This window comes from Pteropus alecto, unplaced genomic scaffold (assembly GCF_000325575.1).
Source record: "Pteropus alecto unplaced genomic scaffold, ASM32557v1 scaffold156, whole genome shotgun sequence".
NCBI lineage: Eukaryota > Metazoa > Chordata > Mammalia > Chiroptera > Pteropodidae > Pteropus > Pteropus alecto.
In genome coordinates this window covers 3,883,090-3,905,248 of record NW_006437746.1, presented here as the reverse complement: position 1 = coordinate 3,905,248, position 22,159 = coordinate 3,883,090, and the positions used below count along the sequence as shown (strand labels likewise).

General features: G+C 49.7%; 1 protein-coding gene across 1 annotated transcript in view; it reads right to left on the bottom strand.

The window, feature by feature from the left end:
* Positions 1-22,159, bottom strand: part of LIMD1 (LIM domains containing 1) — a 59,473-nt gene that overhangs the window by 18,283 nt on the left and 19,031 nt on the right. The window contains exon 2 of the mRNA XM_006914856.3: positions 13,320-13,421. Coding sequence (XP_006914918.1) covers positions 13,320-13,421 — 102 coding nt within the window. The remainder of the gene's footprint in view (positions 1-13,319; positions 13,422-22,159) is intronic.

The following is a 22,159-nucleotide window of genomic DNA, read 5'->3' as shown; positions in this document are numbered from 1 at the left end:
CTTAGAGAAATGATTACATAAAACAGAGTACATTTAAGTAATAAAATATTATGTAGGCATTTAAAAATACCATTCAAATAAATGTTTTAATGATACCAAAAAATGCTTATACTATAGAGAGACACTTAAAATACATTAGTAAGTGAAAAAAGCAAGCTGGACAACTGTATAGTACAATTCAATAGTATAAATATGACTGTGGTTAGCACTGGTAGATAGCATTACAGGGAAATTTTACTTTCATTTTATAAATTTCTTTTTTTTAAAAAAACTTGTCTAGTCTTATGTAGCACTGGTAGAGTGTATTAAAGGGAAACTTCGCTTACTACTTTACACATTTTAATATTTTAAAAGTTTTTTTTCTAGTATTATACACTGGTGGATGATATAAGAGAAAAATTTCACTTTTTGCTTCATCCATTTCTATGTTAAATTTTTCTAGAATTATGTACTTATGATCTGAAAAATAATTCTTTTAATTAAAAAAACCTTATATAATAATATGAAAGGCAAAAAAAAAAAAAAAAAAGACCTAAAAATTGTGTATTTCAACTATATAAAGAAGAAATTCAAAGAAAAAAGACAGAAGACTTCTGCCCAAGAGTGACAGTGCCTCTGAGTGGCCACATATAGAGTCTCTGCATGATGCGGGTGGGGAGTGCGGATAGTTTGCCTGTTGTTTGCTTCTTTATGCTTTCCTACACTTCCCAAACTTTTAATAACGAGCAGTTATTACCTCAATCATTTAAAAAACTGCCAAGGTGGCTAGACAGATCCTCTTGTCTGGACCCCGGAGGCCAAGGAAGGGGCTTCGAGGGTGTGTCTGCTTTTCTTCTATTCAAAAAAAAAAAATTGAGGACTCTCCGCAGACCTCAGAGGGTGGGGCCCTAGTCTGCTCTGAAGGACTCAAGCTCCAGTGTTTACTTCAGTTTTAAGAGACCACCTAAGTTTAGAAACCAAATTCCACATCCAAATTTATCAGTGTATTTTGTCAGTGGGAGAAAAAGCTAACATCTGTTGAATGCCTTCTATGTTTCGAGTACTGTGTTTAGAACTTTCATATTTTAAAAAGTTTCTTAAATGTTTAAAAACGTTGCCACACACGCATTATTGCATCATTAGCCCCTCTTTCTGTCCCTGTCCTGCCACATGCTATTTACAGAGAAGTCCACACCTCACTCCCTGTCACTTCCTCTGGGTTTCGGCGAGTGTGCAAAGGGCTCCCCCCAAAAACGAGGTGGAAATAAAACCCATCCCATGTCAGTATCAGGCAGCAGGACAAGGTGGCGGGAACCGGTTGCTCTTGGGGATCACTGGAAGTGATACCCTAGGATTGCTGGCAACTGGCAGGGCTTCCTTTTCTCTTCATAAAAACACAGTACTCCTAAGTTAAACATTCCCATCTCCATTCCGTAAATTTTGAGGCTCGGAGAGGCTCTCCCAGGAAATGAGGGGGCAGGACGGGAACCCAGGTGTGTGTGACTCAGAAGTTCATGTTTGTCCCATGGTGCCACTAGCTCCCCCCGCACTACTTAATGCTTGTCGGGTGCACACTACGTGTGGAATCGCATTTCTCTCCTCCTACCAGAGAGCGGAGAGGGAATTTTCATTTTTTAAAAGCATGTTTTACGTCCTGGGCACTATACATACACTGTCTCTCATTTACTTGACAATTCTGTAAAAATCCCTTGTGATGGATGGCATACGTGTGAATGTAACTTGACTGATGACTGGGACCCATCTCCCACCGTAGGCACGTGGAGGGGAGGGGGAGGTCTGGCAGAAGACGACCAGTAACCTCATCTCGAGAAGCCTGGAGCCAGAGGGAAAGTCATCACTCCAGATCTGGCCGGTGAAACAGGCAGCAGCTAACCCGGAAATCCCTGGAATCACTGCCACTGTTTCGTTCACGGGCAGGACCTAGAGCTGGAGCGGCCAGACACCGCTGGGTGGCGCCAGAGCACAGCCAGGACCAGGACAGGCGGGCAGCACTACCACAGAGGACTCTAGGCTGGCTGGTGGAGGGGGCGGGCTGCGGTCGTCTCATAAACCCTGCAGCAATGTGCCCTGCACTGTAGGCAGCCCGACTCCACCCACCGCACTATGCAAAAGCTAAATCAGCCAGGCCAACTCGCCTGTGTGGCTAAAACTAAGTAGAAGAACTAGGATCGGAACCTAGGTCTCTCTGATGCAATGTCACCACTCTTCCCACCAACTATAGTAGTATCTCCTTGTGCCAGAAGGAGTCTCTCAGACTTGGGGAAAGAAAGTGGATTTCTTGGCCTTCCCAATCAAACCTTAAGGGAGTAGAGTGGGGACACGTTTCATCGTCCTCACTCCCTGTGGTGGCACATACTCGGAGGCGTGACACCAAGAAGCCAGCGATGGCTGGGCCGGTGCTTATATAGACATGGGCCAAAATGGAACAGTGGAGGGGTGAGCCCCAAACATCAGGCCAGTGGTTCTGAGACTTCAGCATGCTTCGGAAGCACCTGGTGGGTTTGTTCCAACACGGCTGCTGGCCCCACCCCGGGATTCCGATTCCGTAGGTCTGGAAGGGGCCTGAGAACCGGCCTTTCCCCGGTGATGCTGCCAGTTGCTGGTCCAGGGACCACACTCTGAGCGTCACCGGGGCTCGTCTCTGCACCGGCGCTTCCACCTGATGGGATTCATCTCGGTCAAACCAAAGCGCTCAGACCTAGGCCACCCCTAAATAATCGGCGCCACACACAGAGCTGCGAAGGGAGCAGGCGCGGCCGCGTGACAGCTTCATCACTCAGTTTCGGGGTCCCGCTTCCTTAGCTGTCCCGCTTCCGGCGGAGGGATTCCGGGCACCAGGCAACATCCCCTGAGAGGCACACCAAACATGTACCAAACAAGTCGTTTTTCCAGAGCTTTAAAATACAGTAGCCAGAGGTGCTCTTTATTTAAGAGTTTATAAAATATTGACTAATAAATGTACAGACTCATCAAGAATGCACTCTAAAAGCCACTTCCCATAGACGCAGTGAATGAATATTTTATATTTGCCTTTGAGGCACCTTCAGTTGAAAAGAGAAAAATGCGGGTGAACGCAGTGTGGCCCGATGAAGGAAGCAGCAGTGGGGAATGTCACAAAGAGAGGTCAGTCATCTAATGTGACAAATGAAACTAAACCTGCAGTACTCCCCCCGCCTTCTTCCTTCTAGAAATAAAAGCGACTCGTCTATTCCGGACAAGTAACTGGCCCTTAGCTGTAAGACCTCACCACAAATTTCAGTTTCCAAAATACCTCTGCAAAGGAAAACTGCGAGGTGTTCCCGAGAAGGAGAAGAGTTTCTGAGAAAAGGAAATAGAGCTAATAATAGTTTAGACTGTGTTTTTATTGTATTATCCCAACTGGTAATTTCAACCTGTGCTCTTGCAAAGGCTACCGGTCATAGCTGGCTATTCGTATGTCAATCTAAATCAACTAAAATTTTTAAAAAGTTAAAAATTCAGCTCAAGTGCTTGAATAAGAACATTTCAAGGACCTGATGCCACTTGTGACGGAGTTCTACCCGATCCGCTTCTCCAAACGACTCTTTCCAAAATAACTTAACTCTTAAGAAGAAACGGAAAAGAAACCGACCAAATTGGTTCTGCTCAAATGAACTAGATCCACTTGGAATTTCACAGGCTTCCTCCAGCCTCTGTGGGCCGAGGGACAACACGGAAAGCGGGGAGAGTGGAAAAGCGCTCAGCGTGGGGTCCTTGGCTTTGCCATTTCCCAGAAATGAGAGGCTGGCCGGTCACCCACCTTCCTGGGTTCTGTGGTGCAGAGGACAGAGCTGGGGATCTGCGTGGGGCGCCCAGCACGGTGCTGGCTCGTACTCAGTGTCTGGCACAATCCCTGTTGCCAGGCTCCCTGCGAAGACCTGAGCTAAAAATCACACCCACCACCATCTCCCTGCCCAGCTCCTCCAGGTCTTCCTTCTCAGTTTACCTGTGGCAAAGGGCCAGGTTTTTGTTGTCTTTTTAATTTCCACCTGTCAGTCTAATTTTCATCATAATGTGGAAAAATGAAACATAAAATCCAAGCCCTAATTGACTCTGTCAAATTGTTATATAAAAGTTTCAAAATGGTGTCGATTCCTGAGCATCTCTCCTTACTGACCGGCACTGGTCGGGGACCACACTACAAGCAGCGCCGCTCCTCACTGGCCACTCTCGAGTCCTTTGTTCTCTCACGGTTTTACAAAGCCACACTTTTCGTTTCCCATCCCCACTACTCCAGACCACTATCGTCCGGATCAGAGAAGAAAATACTGCACAGAGGAAAAAGTCCAGGAGGTCTGCCCAGGGTATCCTTAGAGTTTCAGCAAACACAATCGGCACAGGAGCGGGAAGAATCTAACCATGGCTGGGGGTAAAAGACATCGAAAGGATGAGCGAGAACAGTGCCTGGTGTCCGCGGGGGTCAGAAACGGCGCCTGTCCCCACCAGCCAGACTGGGAACCTCATAATAATGCACGGAGTGCTGAGTGCAACGGGAATGCTTCGCCCTGGGAGTGGGCAATAATCAGCCTGGGTTCCGTTCCAAATTCACCTAATGAATTACATTGGATGGGATTAGGAGCAGATTACATATTGCAGGAGGAAAGACCAGCGAATGTAAAAGGCATAACCATAGAAACTGTCCAAAGGAAAGAGAGAGGAAAAGAATCTAAAAACTGGGAAGAGTTTAAGTGAGCGATGAGACAACAGAGACAAAGATAAAGATGACACTGAATTTCTGACAGGAAACAATGCCAGCGAGAGAACAGTGGAACCTTTAAGGAACCGAAAAAAAAAAAAAATGCTATCAACCTAGAATTCTATGACCCAGCAAAAAATATCTTTTCAAACCAAAAATGAAATAAAGATGAATTCAGACACTCAAAATCTAAACGAATTCATCACGGGCAGACCTATACTACAAAAAAAAGTTAAGGTAGTCCTTCCGTTTTGGTATGGGGCTACATATATATGTATATGTTTGTATATTTATATATATACATACATACACAGACACACGCATATTTAAAGAAAAAAATATATATTTTCAATGTGACTATACTGCCTTTGTGATGTATAAAGTACTAAAAATAATAAACTTCACTGATCATGTCTTATGAATAAGCGATCTCTGGTTTAGGAACTAGAAACTTTACCAGCACTGTCCAATACAGTAGACACTAGCCACATGCAGCTATTTAAATTTAAACTTCAATTAAAATGAAATATAATTAAAATTTCAACTCGTCAGTCACACTAGCCACGGTTCAAGTGCTCAACGGCCGCATGTGGCCACTGGCTGCCACATGGGACCATGTGAGTCTAGAGTTCAGGAACATAGCCAGAGAGCTGGAGGCCAAATGAAGGTAAAGACAGGTGGGCAGTGAGGCCAGCTGCGGGGCCACGGGCAGGTTCTGCGTGTCCCCCAGGATGCTCAGCATGGTGCACGTGCCTGGGCCTGAGGTCCACAGGCTTCGGGAATCAGGTACCTCTGCAGGTGGAGCCGGGGGTCTGCATTGTAACAGGCTCTGTGGGACTGTGACTGATGCGCGGTAAAGGGTGAGAACCACGGCCGCGGTGGCAGGAGCTTACACTGCGGGGCCGCCTGCACCTGAGCTGGGACCTCGGTCTCCCACGCGCAGTGTGTGACCACTCTGGGACCCCACATTCCTCTTGTGTCAATGAGGTTGTGGGGGAGGAGCAGATGAGGGTTCCACAAACGGTGGCTCGTGTTATAACCGGTGACAGAGGCACAGGAGCAGTGACGGAAACCGGGGCGCAAAAGAAATTGTTGATGAGGAAACATAAGAGAGACAGGAAGTGAGGAAGGAAGGAAGGGAAAGTCGAGGAGAAGGAAGATGAAAGGGCCCATGTTCGTCAGTGTTCTCCAGGGAAACAGAACCGATAGTGTGTGTGTAGACAGATTTATTATAAGGAATTGGCTCATACAATTATGGGGGCCAATAGGTTCCCAAGATTTGCAGTCAGCAAGCTGGAGGCCCGGAAGAGCTGATGGTGTGGTTCCCAGTACACAGGCAAGAAAAACTGATGTCCCAGTTCAAATTCCCTTACTCTTGGGAGGTCAGCCTTTGTGTACTAAATTTGGGCCTTCAACTGATTGGGCGCGGCCCACCCACGTTAGGGAGGGCAATCTGCTTTACTCAGCCTGCCAATTATTAATCTCATGGAAACACCCTTGCAGACAGACACATCCAAAATAATGTTTGACCCAACGTCTGAACACCCCATGGCTCAGTCACATTGACACACAAAATTAACCATCACAGAGCCAGTGCTGGGGGCAGAAATTTAAGAGAACATTAGAGAGACAGTACACCTAAAAGAGAAAAGAAGAGGCGCTCTTAGAAAGATGAGAGAGCCAAGGAGGCCTACACAGTGTATATGATGCCAAAATAAAGTTCAGACCCCCAGAAAAAAAATCTTACTTCCAAATCCAAATTCCGGCTCTGAGATGAGGTGCCCAGTACAACATCTTCATGCTGATTAGGGTGTCGTGCCCCTGGCCTATCAGCACACTCTTCATTCTCCTCTTAGAGGTAAGGAGACAGGTGACACATGACACATGGGGTACCACCAGGTCTCACCCTTGGGATTAGCGAAAGAAAGAAATGGAGATTTCCATCCAAAACCATGCACGTGCCTGGAACGCAGGCGTGGCAGTTAATGATGTAAGTTACACTGGAGTTACCGCTACTATATGGTTCAAAAACCCCGACTCTATTAATGTCACTGGCACCAAGAATCTGATTTTCTCCTGCATCAGGGACTTCGTGGCCTCTGGTTGAATCAACAAAGTCTGATCTGGGAACCCAAGCCTGGCCCCGATTCCAGAGCGCCCAGCAGAACTGGGTTTGCTGGAGACGGACATAGAGACAGTTTGATAACACGTCAAGTAAAAGTCGGCCCTCTCCCCTCCCTCTCGACCCCCCACGGCCCTTTGCCCAACTGTCTGTCTTGGTAGTTTCCTGAGTTCTCCCTCACCCACTCGCCTGCTGACTTCCTATAGGATCTGCCCACTCTTCCTTTCTCACATTCTTGGTCTTGCACTTTTCCTTAGATCCAGCCGACTGACTCACTCGGCTCACACATAAACGCTGCACGTGAAGTGAAGTACTGGGATGACTCAACGGCTCAGGAATTGAGAGATCAGAGGCCTTAAGAAGGAAGACACTTCTCATCAAAGCCCTTAATCCATTTCTGTGCCATGGGGGCAGCCGCTATAGAGTCCCATCTCCTCCCTTCCCGGTCCCAGGCCGTGAAAGCATGCACAACTCAAGGTCATCTGAAAACCCAACCTTTGTTGTCACACAGCCCTAAGACAGCAGCAGCTGGACCTGAGAATAATGGCAAGACCCGTGCCCAGAGCCAGCATCCTTTCTTTAGCACACAGTCTCTCTGAGCAAAGGTGACTTCGTATAGGGGCTGACAGCAAGGGCTATGGGGTCCGCAAGGTCCTGGGCTCAAGTTCAATCACGCTACTTAACAGCGATGCAACCAGTCACAAGCAAACTAAACTCTCCAAGCCATCATCTATAAAACTTGCGGGATTGTTACAGGATTTAGTGAGTTGTTGTGGGTGGAGGGCTCGGGGAGGGGTCAGGCTGACGCTAGCTGGAAAGCTCACCTAGAACTCGTTTCATTATCACATTGATGAGATGCCTTAGGAGCTTAACTCTTGTTTATATCCATTAGCCTGTGGTACAACCGGTTTCATTACTTAGCGTCTCACGTGAAGTCGCAGAACCTACTGGCCACGAAAAGTGAAGACTTACCGTACTTATAAATATCGTGATGATTGTTTTAAGGAAGCAGGCCACCCGTGGATTAAAGGAGGTGCTTCCTAGTGCACGCTCCACTATTTCAGAATCTCTGATGTTTGCAAAGCCTGGGCTGGTGAGGTAGTTTGTGAAGTCAATGATAAAGGTAAAGAGAGTTGCAGAAGTAGTGTTGAGACTCAGTGAGGAGAACGAAACAGCTCATGAGAACCCCGCAGGACCTCAGGACTTACTGGCTGGTGAGCCGTCCATCACGGATTTGTTCACTAAGACCCTCTGTTCTGCAACGCTGGGCTTAATTCTAGCTGTTTTACTTACCTGAAGCAATGAAATGGCCCTTTTTTAGTGTTCTAGATGTGGGCTTTCCACTGACTCAGAGACTTTTCCCTGATTGGGTCCAAATGTGTGAGATTTCACTATAAAACCCATTCACGATCTTTAACAGGCATGGATGTTTGGTCTTTGGAAGGCTGGATGGACAATGGCCTTCGTTTTGTTGTGTTTTTTCCCTAAGGTACAGCTGGCAGGTCACAGTGCATGCCCCGCCCAGGAACATAAGCGCTAGGGTACAGCACTGAAAGTCACCTGCTCTGACCTTGACTTGCACCTTCCAGCACTGTCCCAAGTGGACCCTGTCTGGCCCTTGGTGGCCTTCCTCTGAGCTCGAGCTGGCACCGGGCACAGTTCCCATAGGCCTCGCACTACTATGTCCCAGTCCCCACGCCCAGGACCGGGCACCCTCGTGTTCTGTGGGCTTTGGGGGAGGAGAAACCGTGGAATTGCTTATCTAGCCCATCATTTTCCAGCTCATCCAGACGAAAACTAAGAGCAGCCGCGAACAAGCCATGACATGCCGAACAGGTTTCACCCTGACTCCAGGATGGAATCTGCTTAGTCTTTATAAAATGAAAAAAATCTTACTTTTTGGATCTGCCCCTGCCCAGAGTGAAGACACAGACAGCCTTGCCATCTTTCCCCTCACGGTCTATTCCAGAAGGGGCTGACGAGAATGCCACTTGCCCCCACAAGCTCAGCACACTTTGTCTTCTCATTGCGCCTCTCTCAAGCCACAGACGGGCGCCAGCTTCTCCTCAGATAGGACACTTGACGTACAGTTGGTGGCTGCCAGCCAAGGCCTGCCTGCCCTCTCCACTGACCCTCCCTCCCACCCCACCGTGTGCCAACAGCTTCCTGAGACCATCCAGTCGGGGACACAGACACTCCGGGGGGGCAGAGCCTCAGGGGAAGCAGAGAGACCCACAGCACACATCTCCATGGCAACCAAACACACTCTCCTCACCAAGAGCATGTTAAAGAAGAACTTTAACAAACCACAGAACCGCCCACACCTCGCACCCTGAAGCTTACTTCTGAAAACCAACCAAGGAAACGATTCAGCAGAGGGACAAAAAACGATTCAGCAGAGGGACGCATGCACAAAGACACTCGCCAGGGCTGTGTGTGATTAACCAACAGACCGGAAACGAGCTCACTGCCATAAAACCATGGGACAACTCGGCCGGTAACCATGGGACTGTTAAGATGATTATTATGAAGACTACAGAGCCATGGATGGACTTATGACAAAATATTAAATAAAAAAGGATACAACACTATTTATATGCTATGATTACAATTCTAAAAATTTTGGAGAAATTTTGGACACACTCATATAAATTTGGTCAAAACCCAGAAGGGAAAATACCCACGTTAGAATAACGTAACAGGTTCCTGCCTTTAAATTTTTCTTTGTGGTTGTCATGCTGTTCTCATGACTAAAAATGAATTAAACGTTGCTGCTTCTTTCAGAGGTGGGGAATCACACGTGTCTGTACAGGGGAACGACACTGTGCCCTGGAGAATCTGCACCCTCCACAGAGGCAAAGGTGTGGGTGAGGACACCTTGTGATCCTCCCAAGACCCAAGAGGACAGGCGGCTATAAAGCAGGGGTCCCCAACCCCCGGGCATGGACCACTACGGGTCCATGGCCTGTTAGGAACCAGGCCGCACAGGAGGAGGTGAGTGGCAGGCGAGCGAGCAAAGCTTCATCTTATTTGCGGCCGCTCCCCAGCGCCAGCATCACCGCCGCAGCTCCACCTCAGACCATCAGGCATTACAGTCTCGTAGGAACACCAGTCCCTGGTGCCAAAAAGGTTGGGGACCGCTGCCGTAAGGAGCTCCTATCAGAGCATCTCCCTCCAGCCTCTCCAGCTTCCCTGGGAGCCTGTCACGAGGTGAGACAGCCTTCATCTCTGATAAGGTGTGGGCTCTACCCCACCCCAGAATACAGCTGCATCTAGGACTGGCTGTTCCGAATCCCACAACCTGCTCAGTGGTCACCTGGCCCCTCTCGTGTCGTCCTTTTCGGTATGTGGGACAAGGACTCAGGAAGCTGGCACCTTGGGCATGTCCCTTCCTTCTGTTGCCCAGGAAGGTAATAAACTGTCTGAACTTAAAAGTGGCTCGTTACATCTGTATCAAAGGAGTCAGCTTGACAAGATCCCACATTCTGTTTTAATAGATTATCAAGAAAATCCAAGACGTGAGTGTGTGCATGTGTGTGTGTGCCCACCTACAGAAATAGATCTCTGTAGCTATATTCTTTTCATAAATCAAACGGAGAAACAGAAACACACACACACACACACACAAATATACACACGAACTAACCAGAAAAATGGGGACATGCAAGGCTCATCTGGATTACACACACACACACACACACACACAAATATACATACGAACCAACCAGAAAAATGGGACATGCAAGGCTCATCTAGATGCTGGTGCCAGCTCCATTGCCAGGTTTTTAACCTTGAACAATTCACTTCCCCTCTCTGGGCCTCATTCCCTCTTCCACCAACGAAGGAGGGGACAGGCTGGATGAGCCCGACCTCAGCTGTGCCATCTCGATGACAATGACATTCATAGAGACACCCTTGAGGACCTCTAGGCCATGGAGCAACCCGGTACCTCCTTCTGCTGAAAGCAGTTACGGGGCAGCAATAGGTCAACTGAACAAAGGGAACTACGTCCAGTGTCCCAGAGAAGCCGCTCAGACACATGCCTGGGTCTCTACCTGCGCCCTGGGAGGGGGCGGAGGCTGGGTGTTTACACACAACACGAGTGTGTGCAGGCCCCTTGGCAAACAGAAGCACCGCGGCACTATCTGATGCAGTCCCCGTCCTCATTCCTTGAGCAACTCTGCCCTAGGGCCTCGTTTGCTGGCACCAGAGTCCCAGAGAATGTGGGTCACGCCTGCATGAGGGCTCCAACGAGAAAGCAGGGCATGCCAAATTCAGGGGAGAAGGCTACTTCATGCTGCAGGGACGAGGAAGGCTTCCTGGAAGAGGCAGCCTTTCATCTGGGTCCTCAAGGCTGGCCAGAATTTAACTGGATGGAGTGAGTGGGGACAGGAGATTCTAGGGAGCAGCGTGATCAGAGACACGCACATGGAAAAGAGAAGTTCAGTTCGACCGTGCTGTTAGTGGAAAGTAATAATAGAGACTAGACCACAAGGGCCTTAAAGGGTAGAAGAAGCAAAAACCCAAAGCATCTGTCTTCCTTAAGCCTTTGTGCTTGTCATATCGTGAAGCAAGACAAACTCAACCCATTAGGGAACTGACAGCCGGTCACACAGCCACAGGAGGAACCAACTGACTCATCAATGTTTTTTTCCCCCCAACAACTTTCTTAGTTCAAATGATAATTGCTTGAGAAGAAAAACAACTTAATGTTGTGTGTGTGTGTGTGGTTTTTTTTCCTGGAAAACAGAGCAAATATTGAGAAGTAGTTGCAGAAGCCAAAGTCAAAGATAATTTTTAAAAGAAGGTATCACGTGTCAAAGATTTTATTTAGCTCATCAATTAATGAGGGAAGCAGTAAGATGTTACAGCTGGGAGACTGCAAAGAACCATACATGAGAGATGCTAAAATCTAACATGCAGACCCGCAGTGGTCAGTCTCCACAGGGGGACAGTCGACTGCACCGCCACCAGACACGATCTGCGTGGTCACGGATGAACATCACATGCGTTGCCATCAGGACGGCGTGCAGAGTGCCACATGGCACAGAGGAAAAGCAAAACCAGGAGCCCAGAGAACCCGGTAACCAGACAGCTGTGTTCCCACTGAGGACGCCCAGAAGACTTTCTGATCCGTTTCAAAGTCTTCCACGGTTTTTCCCTACGCAGGTGAAAATACTGACCAAACCGTAAATTCTCAGGTGTGTTTTATGGAAAGGCAGTGGGGACTGAAGCATGAGGTTTAGAAGCCAGGCGCATGCCTGGCCATCAAGGCTTGGCAGGTGAGGAGGCAGGTCCCTGCTCACCTGGCTAACTTTAGACCGGGAATCAGGAGGACCGCGAGGGCTGTGTCTCGGGCCAGCTGAGAGCCAAGTTCCTTTCTTTCCCTTCTCCAGAGGCTTCTACGATGAGGAGCCTGGCACTAATCCAGGGTGCTCAGCCCTGGCCAACCCCTAGAGTCACCTGAGGGGCTCTGAATAGTACACCTACCCCGCTCCAGAAATTCCACCGCTAGGGCTTCTGATTCCGCTGGTTGGGCTGGGGCATCACTGGTTTTTAAGATGTCCCCCAGTGATTCTCATGGCAGCCAGGATGGAGAACCACTGGATGAGATGATAAGGCCCCTTTGTCTCTGACACCCTGGATTTCGTGCAATGTCTCCTCTTATTTGACGGCTGCTAGCCTTGGTATGGAATTAGAGAGCATCGGTGGGACATTTCTCAAGAACGCTGCTCAAAACTGATCTTGGGTAGAGACCATAAAACAGGCACAATTCATGACCTGGTCAGACTAGGCAAACGTCCAGCAACGTGTTAGAACCTTCACTACGGGTGCCATGGATTCAGTGAGCAGTTTGCTGCACTGCGCACAGGCCTGGCCTCCTGACTGGCTGCTTTCATCATAAGGCATGTACCAGAGTACAAAGATGCCCACAGGTGTGTGTGCTGCTAGGCACCAACACTTATGCAGTGTGCACACACAGGCACTCATGCACACACCCACACTTCCCACTCATATGGCGGCCTCCAAATCAAAGATTGGAGTAAAGAGTTATAAAGGCGCCCTGCCTCACGCTGGGGTAAATGACTGATTCAATCACCTTGTGGTTGGCTAGTCCCCACAGCAGGAGAGATAAGTAACAACAGGCAGACACCGGTGAATTCCCCGAGCTTCCCCCACCCAGCTCTTCTGAGACCTCTGATAGGCATCACAAACCTGATGTTATTAGGGATTGCTTCGAATCCACTCAACTTATCACCAAAGTCCGTCCCAGGCAACCCCAGTACTCGGCAATCAGTCACCTTACCCTGGTGGGCCCTATGCTGGTAGTACAAAACCCTGCTCTAGACGACACTGTCTGCCTTTCCGTGGGACCGTGGAGGGCTGAGGGCCAAGTGTCTCCTGGATGGATGCTCTTCTCTCTCCTCCCTTTCTCGGTCCCCACGATCCTTACACCCCCCTTCCCCCAGCACACACACTTACTGCAGGCCGCACAGGTGAAGCAGGCGTCGTGGTAGAGGTTCCCCATGGCCTGGCAGGCCTGGCCGGCCCCAAACACCCCTTTGCTGCACTTCACACAGGCTCCTGCAAGGGCAAGAACACAGCAGTGAATCGGGAGGGAACAGTAGAAACTGAGTCACAAAAAGCCAATGAACGAAGCCAGAACACCCATCCCTCCCCATAGCCAGCCCTTCACCAAACCCCGTGGGTTACTCCTTTGAAATGTCTTTCTCTCACACTCTCTCCCTCCACCGGCTTTCGACGATCGGTCCTTCCAACTGCAGGAGACAGCCAGCAGGCTGGACTCCAGGCCCCCACTGCCTGCCCCACGCTGTCCCCCCTCTGGCGTGCCTCCACTTTGTTGACCCACTCCCTTGCCCAAAGCTCTCGAAGGCTCCCGTCGTTTATAAAACGGTGTCCAAAGCACCTCACCATGATTATAATGTGCCAGGCACACAGGTCGGGAAACGTCAACTAAATGGCTTCTTTTACTTCCCAGTAGGAACCACCAACCAGGAGTTACTCTCCTCACTTTATACAAAAGGATCAGGCCCCAAGCCCAGGTCTGTCAGACGGCAGAGCCGGTGCTCTTCCCTGGCCCCATCACCGGCCTCTCACCTCCATCTCGGCTCTTAGCCTGGCTCCTGGCTCCCTTGCCTGGCACCCTGCACCCACCTTCTGTCCCTTCAAGTCCTTCAGAGCTGTCCCCACCCCTCCGGCTCTCCAGCTCTGAGCCAACATGCTGAACCAAAGGTTAAAGAACCCGGTTCTAACCCGGAGCCTCCCATCTACTCGCTTCCCACGTGGCTTGAGTTAACCCGGTAAGTTCTCTGAGCATCAGTTCTTAATTTGGAAGAAACGTTAGTTCCACCCGCCTTGTACGTTCCCAAGAGCAGCGGTAAAGGCCGCTTTGCAAACCAAGAAGTTCTAGAGAGCTCATCTGCCTCGACAACAATGCTGAGGAAGACCTGGTCTTGAACTGTAACGCCACGAGCTACCGGCTTCCATCTGTACAATGGGGGACGGGAGCCCCTTTCGGAGTCACTGACAGGATACGTGAAGAGTGCCTGGCACAGGGCCCTTCATTTGGTAAACGCTCCATGAACAGACATATTAACAGTAAGGATGACGATAACGTTACCGCACTCAGCAAGAAGTTTTTGCAACATAACGTGGGCTTTCCGGAAAGGTCTGGGCCTCCCCGGATCTCACCCTGGGAATAAGCTGGAAGTTCTCTGTCTGGACCGACCCGGAACCTCTGCTACAACAGCCTAGGCTCTGGGCCAGCCCAAGGGAGGCCTTGGAGTCTTCCAAAGAACTCCCCCATTATGGTCAAATGAAAACATCACAATCACGTAAATAATGCACAAGATTAAAAAAAAAAGATTCTGGGAGGAAATATACCAAAACGTAAGCAGTAATTTCATTAGGGTGTAAAATTGTGGCTGGTTTTATTTCTTTGCATTTTCTGTATTTTAAGAGCAGGCATTACTTCATAGCTACAAAAAAAAAAAAAGCGCCTAGTCTCAAAAAAGTTTAATTTTTAAATATATGGTATAATGTTAAAATTTCTGAAAAATCAATTATATTTATACACACATACATAAAAAGAGCTCCCCGATATCCATCCCGCAGGATAACCGGCTCCCATCCTTGGTCAGTGGGGCTCAGGCACCCTCTTCTGATCCTAGTTACAACCTGTCAGGACCTTCTCAGGCTGCAAATCCTCAGCTTTTTGCTTTCGGGGTAGAAAGCCTGTGTTTCAGAGTTCCCGTCATCCCAAGGTGATGAAGCAGACCGCCTTCTCAGGAAGTCCACGCTAACACAGCCTTTATGAAATGCACCCAGACCAGCCACACCAACCAGAACAGGTCCAAAGAGAACTCAGCAAGCCAAGGGCCCTCAAGCTGCTTCACGAAACTGCCCTAGGAAGCAGGTGCGGCCGTCTGTAGGAACGGTGGCCGCCAAGAAAACTGGCCGTTGGGGAACTTGTTTAGGGAACGCTCTAGAGAACACAATTTGCAATTCTTCGGTTTCGACATTTTATTATGAAAATTTTCAAACATGCAGAAAGTCGAAAGAATCACACAGTGAACACCCACTCGCCCACACATCAATCCTATAATTGTTAACGTTTCACTACCCGGTCTTCAATCAATCCAACAATCCACCTTATTTTTGATGCCTTTCAAAGTCGGCTGCAGACGTCCGTCCACTTCTGGTGGCAAATCACTAATTGCAGTTCATTGTTTGTTCACCTTTTCTTTTTCCGAGATAAAATTCAAAAACGGTGAAACACACAAATTATAAACCTACCATCCGATGAGTTTTGGCAAATGATGTATGTGACACAAACTCAAGTCCAGATATAGAATATTTCCAACACCCCGGAAAGTTCCCCAATATCCTGCCGTTCCATCTTCTCTCTAATTACTATGACACTGCCTGTGTGCGTGTATGCGCATGCATAGGTGTGTGTACACACATGTGTGGGACGTGTGTGCACAGGATGAGGCTACTGGGCAGCTGGTATTTCCGTACTGAGCAAGCAGGAAAGTTAACAAAGAGCCTCCATTACTGTGAAATGGAAAACGTCAAGGAATTCAGAAACACCAGCATTTCCTTTTGTCTGATAATTTCATATACAGCTTAGGCCGCTCTTAAGTCAGGAAATATATCAGTTCTGGGCAAACTGTACCCCTTAGCTGGCACACTCGGAGCTGTGCCAGTTAGCAGGGAAGCTGACGTGCTGCAGACGGCGGGGTTCTATCGTGACAGTTCTTTAAGGCTCACTCCAGCAGGCTCATCACTACAGACACCGGTGGTGCTGACAGCTGCTCTGGGAGCCCAAGGACTGGTCACTGAAGCAGGCCAAGCCAGGTGGGGCCCCCAGGGTATGCAGCATGTGGAGTATGGGGACAAGAAAGGGATGGTGCTGGCGCGTTCGCCCCTGGACACAGCACCTACTGTGCTGACAGCTTACTGGTTACCCGGGCATTTGTCTGCCTCGCCCAGTGAACTGGGAGTGCCTGCAGGATAGGGGCCACATCTTAACGGTGGCCTCTGCAAGTGCTCAGCAAAGACCCGCTCAGCCGAATCACTTCCTGCGTAGCTCCACAAGCAGCCCTGTCCTTCTCCCCTCTTCCTCTTCACCTCCTTATACCTGGGGTACACCTGTCCATCCCCCTAGTAGGTGCCTTTTACAAAGATTCAGAGTCATTTACCTCTGAATACCCCCACCCACTGACAAAGTGCACTTAGTATGCCCTCAACAAACATGCAAAAACACAGAAACAGATTTCACAGACATCTGCTGAGCACTGAGTGTGGCACAGTTCAATGATGGGGAGAATGCACCTGGAGAACGTCAAATCGCGCAATGGCGAGGTATTAGTTACACCATTTGGTGATCCCGAGGTCTACGCCCAGACCACCCGCCCCAAGCCCCCTGGCTGAGCTGGCTCTAAACCTCTACACCAAGATCTGGTTTGTCAGACCGCAAGCGAAGCTCGCTCGAAGCAGACTAGATGGGACGTCAGGGCCACGTGAATGTAACTGCTCAGAGCGTGGGACGAAGCCACCCCAAAGGCCACATCGCTGCTGCGAGTCGCTGCGGCCTCTTCGCTCACCCCGCTGTAGAAATGTTAGGGGCGAAGAGCAGAGGGCACCCCAAAGGCCACATCGCTGCTGCGAGTCGCTGCGAGTCGCTGTAGAAATGTTAGGGGCGAAGAGCAGAGGGGCGCTGAGTGTCGACGGCGGGGTCGGCCCTTCTACCCGACACGGGTGAACGCAAGACGGGGACCAGCCCTCAAGACAGCTCGTCAAGGCGGAAGGCCAGAAGGCGCCGTGTGAGTCGGTGGGATGCTGCTGCCTCACGGTGAGGACGTGAACTCGCCTCGTTTGGGTTTGGGGAGTGAAATCAGACCAGCCCTTCCACTCCTGCTCATCGAGTGATGAGCAAGGACGGACAGTGTCTTCAAGTGGACACGGACAACCACTCAGGCCTCCCGGTCTCCCTGCTACTTCGTCTCCCAACGTCAGGCCTTCCTCCGCCCCCTGCAGCCGCTGCAGTGACACTCTCCTGGCTTCCCCTTCATCTGGGGGCTGTGACCTGCTGACTGCAGCCTCCCCGCGCCCCCCACGCACTTATTCCTTTGGGCTGCTGACAGCCTTTCTCACCGAGCTGCGCATCCAGCACAGACACAAAGCAAGAAGGAAGCCACGAGTGCTCTAGACCGTCAGCCACGGAGTGAGGGAGATCCCGTGAGACGCCGCGCAGGTAGGAAAACACTTCGTCCTTGTAGCCTGCGGCAAACGGATACGGAGGTACCACGTGGGCAGGAAATAGATTTATTCTTCCGTTGGCAGGAAAAAAAAATCGATCAAAGTAAATTTCATGTTGTAGCAAATAACGTCCCTAGCAGACCCTGGGCTGGGAGTTTCCTTCCAGCGAAGGAGCGGCTGCCATCCCGTTTCCAAAACCCCAGTTCTAGAAGGAAAGGGGCTGTAACGGGCTGAAGGTCACGCGGCTGGTGGGTTCCAGAGACGGAATCTGAGCCCGGCTCTAACTCAGAGGTCCTGTTACCCCCATCTGGCAGGCAGCTGTGGCTATTCCAGCTACACACATGGAGCCCCCCAGAAAAAAAGGGGGGCTCCTTCCTCACTCCCCAACACACTACCCACTCAGATCCAAGACCAGCCCTGCCCAGATCTCCTACTGACCGCCCAGCCCCTCCCATTCTGGCCTGGGACTTCGCCATGAGTCGCCCCCCACCCTCCCGACACAGAGCTCCTAAGTCCTCTGGAATTTCCTGGGTGACAGGAGCGTCTTATGTTCTAATGAGGTGACCCTGGGTGGCTCCTGGACAGGGGCTGGTCACTAGAAAGACCAAGCCTTGATTGCAGCTTGGAACTTTTAGCCCTACCCCATCCTCCAGAGAGAGACGAGGGACTGGAAAATGAGTTAATATAACTGATCGTGCCTACGTGATGAAGCTTCCATAAAAATCCTCCAAGTACGGGGTTTGGAGAGAGCTTCCAGGTTGGTGAACACATCCAGGGCCAGGAGCATGGTGTGTCTCGACCCCATGGGGCAGAAGCTCCCCGCGCTCCGGCCCTTCCGGATCTCACTCTATGTGTCTTTGTCTGGCTGGTCATCGGTATCCTTTATCATATTCTTTATAATCAGCTGGAGCATATAAGTGTTTCTCTGAATTCTGAGTCATTACAGCAAATGATCCAACCCGAGCAGGGAGTTATGAGAACCCCAATGTATAGCTGGTCAGTCAGAAGCACAGGTGACAATCTGGACTTGTGAGGGGCACCGGAAGTGGGGGTGGGGCGGGGCAGTCTGTCGGATCTGCGCTAACTCCAATTAGCATCAGAACTGAATTGAATCTTAGGACACCCAGCTGGTGTCAGAGTTGGTGGTGTGAAAAAACCACACGACTAAAGAGCTGAGTGTGAGCGGCAGGCGTACAGAGAAGAAACAGAAGTGATTTCTCCTGAGACTGGCTGAAGGAGGAGAAAGGGCTACTCGACACCCTCTGCTTCCCTGTGGCCCCTCAGCTACAGGGTTTTAAGAAATGACCAACAGAGGAAAGTAAAATCATCACGTATTACTATAGTAATCAAAGCCTAAAAACCAGGCGGAAAGTGAGAAAAAAAGGAATTAAACTTTTTGAAGGGAGGAAGAGATATGCATTTCTCCTCCTGCACTTAGACTTACTGCCCACCAAGCCTCACTCCAAACCCTAGTCAGAGGCATCTTTCTACAAACAGTTTTAAGGAAGTATGAGTGACGAACAGCAAACCACATATTTAAAGTGTACAAGTTGATGAGTTTCGACATTTGTATACGCCTGGGAAATCACCGTAATTGAGAAAGTGAACACGCCCACCGTCCCCACAGGCCCCACGTGTCCCACGCCTTTGGTATCTCCTCCCTTCCCCAGGCCACCACTGATCTGCTTTCTGTCGTCATGGATTAGTTTCCATCTTCTAATGGTTATATAAATAAACTCTCGAGTCTGTACTCCCTCTTTTCACTCGGTGTAATTATTTCAAGATTCATCCATGTTGATGCGTGTACCGAGTCCACCCCTTTTCAGTGCTGAGTAGTATTCCATCGCATGGTGGGACCTCAACTGGTCAACCAACCCACCTGTTGACCGACATCTGGGTTGTTTCCAGTTTGGGGCTGCTACAAATAAAGCTGCTTATGTACAAATGTTTGTATAGACATATATTTCCTTTTCTCTTAGAAAAAGCCACAAGAGTGGAATGGCTGGGTCTTATGGGAGGTGTATGTTTAACTTCTTAAGAAACCGCCAAATTGTTTTCCAAAGATGTTCTATCACCTTACAGTCCCACCAGCAGTTCAGTAGAGTCCCAATGTCTCCACAGCCTTGCCAACACATGAAATGACAGTCTTTTAGATTTTATCCATTCTAATAGGTACGCAGTAGTATCTCATTGTGATTTTAATTTGCATTTTTCTAGTGACTAATGATTTGACTAATGATGTGAACAACTTTTCACATGCTTATTTGCCATCCCATATCTTCTTTGGCAAAGTGTCTGTTCAAATCTTTTGCCTATTTTTTTCTTTTTGCTGAGTCATGAGAATTTCTTATCTCTTTGGGATACAAGTCCTTTATCAAATAGGTGCTGTGAAAAGATTTTGTTAAAGTCCCATGAACTCCAGCTGCCTTAGTCTCCCCGGGCTCCCAGCTACATTTCGACTCAAGGCGTCTGCTGGGCTCTGCCACGGCGATCACAGGGCTCACCTCGTTTCCTTCCCGTCTTCCAAAAATCACCGTCCTTCATCGCCTGATGTCCAGGATCTCGAAAACCTGTGGTTCGTACATTGTTTGCTTTTTGCTTTTTTTGTGTGTGATTTTTTTGGGGGGGTTGTTTCAGGCAGGAGGACGATCCAGTCCCTGTTATTCCAGGGGGCTCTAATAGGCACCATATGTGCCAAGCAAACATGCTACATGATTTATATGTGTTTCCTCATTTAGTAACAGTCCTGCAAAACGGCTACCATCATCATTTTATAGATGAAGACACTGCATTTTGAAGATTAAGGAGAAGGTCTGAAGTGGGGCTGACGCCACGCCGTGTCCTTTGCGGTCCACCCCACCGCATTCACACGAGGTGGTGAAGGAGCAAGGAGGAAGAAGAGGTCCGAGGGGCTCCAAACTCAGTGTTTTCACATTTGGGGCACCAGTGAATCCGTAAACACCAGCTCACTGGCGGGAGCAGAGTTCCTTTCTTGGCTGCAGCTCTGCGGTGGAGGTCAAGCCCACCTCTCCTCCGCCAGAGATGGTGACCTGGGGGTCCCGGGCACGGAGGGGCCCCAGCAGGACGTGTGTGTGCACCCAGGGCCTCTGTCTCATAGGATTACCTGGAGAGCTTGGGGAACTGGTGGGCTTTTGAAAGAACATTAATAGTCAATTGACTGGGGTGGGGACTTGGCGGGGGTAATTTATTCCCTTCTGGCATTTTCTAAAGTAGAACTTGCTTTAAAGTGGTTTCGGGTCCACAGCAAATGTGCATGGAAGGTGCAGAGATTTCCCACATCATTGGCTCCGCCCACCCCCACCCGAGTGGCACGTGTCTTAGAAATGACGGCCCTACACGGACACATGGTTATGGCCTGAAGTCCGCAGTCTACGTGAGGGTTCGCGCTTGGTGGCGTACGTTCTGTGGTCTGGAGAAAGGCATAAGGACGTGCATCCGCCGCTATCATGTCATCCGGAGCAGTTTCGCTGCCCTGAAACCCCTCTGCGTCCGCCTGCTCATCCCTCCTCTCCAACATCTGGCACCCGCGGATCCCTTTGCCGTCTCGCCTGTTCCAGAGTGTCAGACGGTTGGAATCCCGCAGTACGCGGCCTTTCCAGATTGGCTTCTCTCACTCAGCAATATGCATTTAAGGTTCCTCCACGTCTTTCCGTGGCTTGATAGCTTGTTTCTTTTTAGCACTGAATAATACACTCCAACATCTGGATGGACCACAGTCCAGTTACCCATTCCCCTACTGACGGACATCGCGGCTGCATCCAGGTTTTAGCCATTATGAATAAAGCCGCTATAAACATCCGTGTGCAGGTTTCTGTGTGGACATAAGTTTTCAGTTCACTTGGGTAAATATCAAGGATCAAGACCGCTGGCTCGTATGGTGAGCATATGTTCAGTTTTGTAGATGCCGTCAAACTGTCTTCCAAAGTGGCTGAACGGGAATCTTTTGAAAATCATAATATTCCCACAGGAAAGGGCGAGGGCGAGGGACAGCTTCCTGTTTTAAAAGGTGTACAACGGAGGCAAAGAGCCACCAGGGATGATCCAAGCACTTCGCCCACCTCCACTTGCGGCTTGTGGTTTTCTGCTAGGTGGGGCTAGAAATATACGTCTCCTCTCATCTATCAGGAAAAAAGCTTGCTGAGGGCAGGGGGCCTGGCTGCGTATTTGAGGGTCCTCACAGACAGAAGGCAGGCAGACTGCCCCGCACACAGTAGGTGCCAAACAAGCACTGAATGTGTTCAACAGCCAGAGCTGGGGGAGGGGAGGGTGTTCCAGGTTCAGGAAAAGGTAAGAGAAGGCGCAGAGGCAGGAAGGCCAGAGGCATGTGCACAGCTGGGGGATGATTCATGCGACAGCAATGAGCCAGCTGGGCTGGAGGAGGAAGGACTGGAGGCAAGGAAGCTCCAGAGGGGACCCCTGGGACACAGGCGGGGGTGGTGAGGGACGATGTGAACCAGGGAGGGAGCTGGCGCTGGCGAGCAGGACAGGAGCAGAAAGACGCCGCACGTCTAGGCCAG